Here is a 5559-nt window from a genome sequence, read left to right as displayed (position 1 = left end):
ATATTATAATTTGTAATTAAATAACAATATACAATTATTTAATTATTGTAAAAATTATGAAAAATACTATATGTGATGTGATTTAATTATTGACTATTTAAAAATATTTTTTTCACTAATTTAGAATACATTCAATATTTATTTATAAAAATAATACAAAAGTAAAAAAATTCATTATTTTGACATAAATAAATAAGGAAAAAAGTAATAATGAGATTAGTATATATTACCACCAGGCAGATCCCACCCAAATAAATAAATTCACCAAACATACACTTCATATACAATACACACATCTATGATAAAAACCCATCAAAGAATTCACCACCCTTTTTCTTCTCCTCCTCCTCCTATTTCTCACCCTTTTTCTAGAGAGAGGGAGGTAGATAGATAGTTAGAGAGACCACAGAACTAGAAAAAAAATTTATAAAAAGAGAGGGAGAAACTAATAGATATGTTGGGGGACTCAGCAGTGTTGGGAACAGGAGGAGGAGGCTCTGGTGATGCAGTGGCAGCACCACCGGTTGTTGGTGGTGGTGCTGCTGCATCAGGAGGAGCACATGAAGGAGGTGCCAACGGCGGCGGCGGATCAAATTCAGGGGATGATAGAGTTGAGGAAGGTGACAAGAGCTTTGGTGGGAACAGGTGGCCAAGACAAGAGACTTTGGCTTTGTTGAAGATACGGTCGGATATGGACGTGGCTTTTAGAGACGCAAGTGTAAAGGGTCCCTTGTGGGAAGAGGTTTCTAGGTGAGTGACTCACAATTTTTATTATTTTTTCATCACCTTAATTGAGTACTATTACCAGTTTGAGTTGTTGGTTATTTTGGAGATCTGAAAACTCCCAATTCTTGCTCAAGTTAATTTTCTTCTTTCATCTCTTGGGAATGTGTTTCACTTCAATTCCTAATGTTTTCCTTCTCTCTCTCTCTCTTGATTTTGCACTCTTTCATTTGGATTTGTTTAATTATCTTTTAGTTTTTATTTTTTGTTTATTTCATTCTTATTACTAATTTATATATAGTTGGTTTAACGTGAAAAGCTATCAGTTTTTTTATACAAATTTTGGTCATTTTAGTCGTCTTTTGGAAACTATGCACCAACTCATTGTGCTGTAAACAAATATTGAACATTTGAGGCACTCTTTTTTCCTTCAGGCAATAATTTTTATATTTTAGGATTTAATTTTGTTTTCAATTGATTTTATAAATAATTTTTTTTATTATAATATCCAGCAATTTTTTTTATAAAGAATATGCTTTTTGTTTATAATAAATATAGTATTTTTATAGTAAAAATTAGTCATTATTAATTTTGTTTATCATTTGTTATAATTTTGCCCGCGTTAATAATTTTTTCTAGTTCCGTTCCTGCCTGCCCTTTTTATAAAGTATTAAAGTGCAACTGTTGTTTATGAAAATATGTAATTTAGAGTTGGATATGTGATGTGATTTTCTGACATTCATTTTTGATAATATACATGGTCTGTTTTCCAATTCAAATTGGGTCTTCAAAAGCAACATTTTCTTCCTGCCTTATTTCGGTTACCCACTCTTGGTTGGGAATGAATGAAGGTAGATTGCACAATCTTCTCACTTTGGGTTCATGTGTGTTTTCCATGGGAAAGCATTTTCCGTTTCACCGATTCATTGATTCATTATTGCATTTGATATTAATTAAAAACTTTAACTCCAATTACTACACCAATTGTTATATTATATATTCTCCTTTAGTTTTCCTCATTTTAAGGTGTTCAGTTACTTCCTTTCCCCTCATTTCCGTTCATGGGTACTTGAAATCCTGAGATGAAATTTTGTTTTTCTCTATTATCTTATGCTTCCATTGCCACCTATGCCATGAATTTGGTTAGATAAGATAAAGCCGTAAAGCTAGTTTTTTTTCTTACTTTGTCTTCTTTTGGCTTTATTATTATTATCAGGAAACTGGCAGAGCTTGGCTACCACAGAAATGCCAAGAAGTGCAAAGAGAAGTTTGAGAACGTTTACAAGTACCACAAGAGAACCAAAGAAGGTCGAAGTGGGAAATCAGAAGGCAAAACTTATCGCTTCTTTGATCAATTACAAGCCCTTGAAAACAACCCTTCAATCCATGCTATGCAATCCCCAACACCAACACCTTCAAAGCCACCACAAACAACAGCACTACTTGCAACACCAGTGTCAATAGTGGTAACAACAACTACTACACCATCAACATTAGTGTCTAATAATGCCACTGTTCCATCCACAAATACACCCCCTTTGCCTCAAGCCATTCTCAACATAACACCACCATCAACACTAAACATCACAACCCCTTCTTTTCCATCATCAAACCCTACAACATACTTCCCAACACAAACACCAAACCCTACAACCAACAACAACCCTCCAAACACCATCACCCCAGCTTCCTTCCCCAACTTCTCCGCAGATCTCTTGTCGAATTCGAGTTTTTCATCGACTTCGTCGGAGGAAACAACGACGATGGGGGGAGGGGGAATGAGGCGCAAGAGGAAGAGGAAGTGGAAGGACTTCTTTGAGAGGCTGATGAAGGAGGTGATAGAGAAGCAGGAGGGGCTGCAAAGGAGGTTCTTGGAGGCCATTGAGAAAAGAGAACAAGAGCGTGTGGTGAGAGAGGAAGCGTGGAGAATGCAAGAGATGCAAAGGATCAACAGGGAAAGGGAGATTCTAGCACAGGAGAGGTCCATTGCTGCAGCAAAAGATGCTGCTGTTATGACATTTTTGCAAAAGATAGCCGAACATCAGCAACAAGAAATCAATCTTGAGCCAGCATTGAATAACAACAACAACAGCATCACTGTCGTTCCACAGCAACCAGTGCCACAAACAACTACAACACCAACACCAACACCACAACAAGCACAAACAACAATAGTTCCTGAGGCCCCACAACCACAACAACAAATAGTGGTGAGTAATGTTGAAAACAATAAAGCTGACAATAACGGTGAGAATTTGACGATGGGAGCGAGCTCTTCAAGGTGGCCAAAAATGGAGGTACAGGCACTGATAAACCTAAGAACAAGCCTGGAAACAAAGTACCAGGAAAATGGACCAAAAGGGCCACTGTGGGAGGAGATCTCAGCGTTGATGAGGAAAATGGGGTACAACCGGAATGCCAAAAGGTGCAAAGAGAAGTGGGAGAACATCAACAAGTACTTCAAGAAGGTCAAGGAAAGCAGCAAGAAGAGGCCAGAAGATTCCAAGACTTGTCCCTATTTTCACCAGTTGGAGGCTCTATACAGGGAGAAGAACAAGAGAGAGGGGCAGATGAAGCCGGATAGCATGATGGCGCCGCTCATGGTGCAGCCTGAGCAACAATGGCCTCCTCAAACGCACGTGGTGCCGCCAGAAGTGACCATGGGAGACGCCCAGAATGACCCCATGGACCGGCGGCACGAGGAAGTTGAGGAGGACGAAGCCGACAAGGAAATTGGAGATGAAGACGAGGACGAGGACGACGAAGGAAGTGATAATTATGAGATAGTAGCTAGCAAACCAGCTTCTGGAGAGTGAGAGAAACAAATATCAACGAAAAAGTGCATTAATTAGAGAATGGTGGGTTAATTTGGGTTCAGGATTGTCGGAAAATGGTGGTGTGGGAGTGAAATGTGATAGGGGTGGTGGTGGTGGATGGTGATGGGGTTGTATTGAAGATTTTGAAAATGCACTTACTTCAGAATTACACATGGGTATAGGGGTAGCCAGTAGGGTGGGGGAATCTAGGTTGGAAGTACTTGGTACAATAGCAGCATATAGTCAGTAAGATTATATGTTTTTTTGTTTTGAAAAAAGAAAATAATTAATTATTTTTTTTAGCTAAATAAATAACTTGATGAGGGAGAGGGGGAAGGTTATATATATGATAGAGAAAAAAGTTCAGACTTGAGACGCGAGGTTCAACATAAAATGAATAAGCAATAAACCTTGATTAATTGGGGGGTTTGTCTTTATTTTGTTTCTTTTCCTCTTCAATATTTCTTTCGTTGAATTTTTCCTTTTCTCAATTTTGTTACTCTTCAAATGTTTGTCAATGATTTTTGTTTCTTTTCCTCTTTCATTGTACATTATCTTGCTTATTTGATTAATTAATTTGTTAATTTTTTCTTTTAATTCTCCTACCTGCTCTCCACAAACTCAGTAGCAATTCTTCAAAACGTACAAGGGGAGAGAAGAGAATGTTGGTTATAGGTTTTGGTTCTAAAAAAAATGGAAATGAAGTGTAAAATTTTGGCTCAGAGAAATTAAAATGGGATGCAAAAGTAGAAAAATGAATGGAAGAAAAAAGAATAAGAAAATAGGCTTAAATTGTAGGGACAGTGACCGAACCCCTTTGTGTTCTAACAGGGCCCTTCCAGTAGCAGAAAATGCCAGCATCACACATGGAGTCATAAACCCTTGAAGGAGGGTCCACCACCAGCAGGGAGGAATCTTTTGAGGTGTGAGTAATAACCTCACTCACTGTGTGAATATATTTGAGTCTAAAACACCGCATACGGTAACTGTATTGTTTGCAGTGAACACAAAGATATGTGCTTCTCTTCATGAGTGTCAGTACTAAAAAAGCAATGAAAGGTTCATCTTCAACATAGTTTATCGGGTAAATTTTTTCTGCTGTCAATTTGGTTATTTTTGTTAAAGCTTTCATCAGCATCTAATGCTAATCACGTTTTTTAAAGAAGAAAAAAATGTACTTGTGAAAAGAATAAGTGTTGTGGACCTATATATATATATATATATATATATATATATATATATATATATATATATATATATATATATATATATATATATATATATATATATATATATATATAATGAAAAAAGTATAAGAGTTGATTTTGGTAATTTTGTCTACAGTTTGCATCCCCAGAAAAACACAAAGGGTCCAGAAAAGAGGTATATATAGCGGTCAGTTTTAGAAGTAATGGAGTGCATAGATTATATTATGCTTTTGGTATATTTTATATGTACGTCTAAGAGATGCTATACAAGGGAGGAATTTTCAATTGAAATAGTACAGGTCGGTATTTTTCATACGGATTGGTGGGTATCCAATTCTGCTCTTTATTGTTGATGGTCTGATTTTCTGAGGTTTTATTTTATTTTAATTCCAGTTTCACAGTGACCAATGCAAATTATAACCTTTCATTACATTTGTCAATTAATTATAGACAGATTCATGTTAGTTTCTTTTGATCTTACAAAATGATTGGTGATATTCGGTTCTCTATTAAATTTCTTGAATTAGTTTATTCTTTTTTTTTATATATATATATAAACTTTCTCATAACACCATATCTATCTATATTTTAATTATTAAAATTGTAATAATTAATGCAAATTAAACCTGCATTAATACTATCTTTCACGTGCTAATAATATATTATTCATAAGTTTAATGTGTCTGTAATCCCACTCTCTTGAATTTTCAAGCATACATAGTATTTGCTGCCATCCATCTCTCCCTTTCTATGTGGTTTTCTTGATTTTGTTGGTATTGTTTGTACTTTCCATGATAGAAAAATTTTCTTCT

The 5559-nt window shown here is 35.8% G+C and overlaps 1 protein-coding gene across 2 annotated transcripts; it reads left to right on the top strand.

Annotated features, from left to right (window-relative positions):
• The first annotated feature begins 273 nt into the window (after positions 1 to 273).
• Positions 274 to 5062, top strand: LOC114384297 (trihelix transcription factor GT-2-like). Of its 2 annotated transcripts, XM_028343968.1 has the most exons (4): positions 274 to 750; positions 1940 to 4462; positions 4541 to 4623; positions 4884 to 5062. In XM_028343968.1, exons 1-2 carry the CDS (start codon positions 455 to 457, stop codon positions 3537 to 3539), a joined length of 1896 nt encoding a protein of 631 aa, XP_028199769.1. In that variant the 5' UTR covers positions 274 to 454; the 3' UTR covers positions 3540 to 4462; positions 4541 to 4623; positions 4884 to 5062. The 2 variants fall into 2 exon arrangements, with proteins under 2 accessions (XP_028199769.1, XP_028199761.1); XM_028343960.1 differs by having other exon boundaries at positions 1940 to 4623.
• The last annotated feature ends 497 nt before the right edge of the window (positions 5063 to 5559 follow it).

The sequence above is a fragment of the Glycine soja genome, chromosome 2 (assembly GCF_004193775.1).
Source record: "Glycine soja cultivar W05 chromosome 2, ASM419377v2, whole genome shotgun sequence".
Classification (NCBI taxonomy): domain Eukaryota; kingdom Viridiplantae; phylum Streptophyta; class Magnoliopsida; order Fabales; family Fabaceae; genus Glycine; species Glycine soja.
This window is presented reverse-complemented; position numbering and strand designations above follow the sequence as displayed.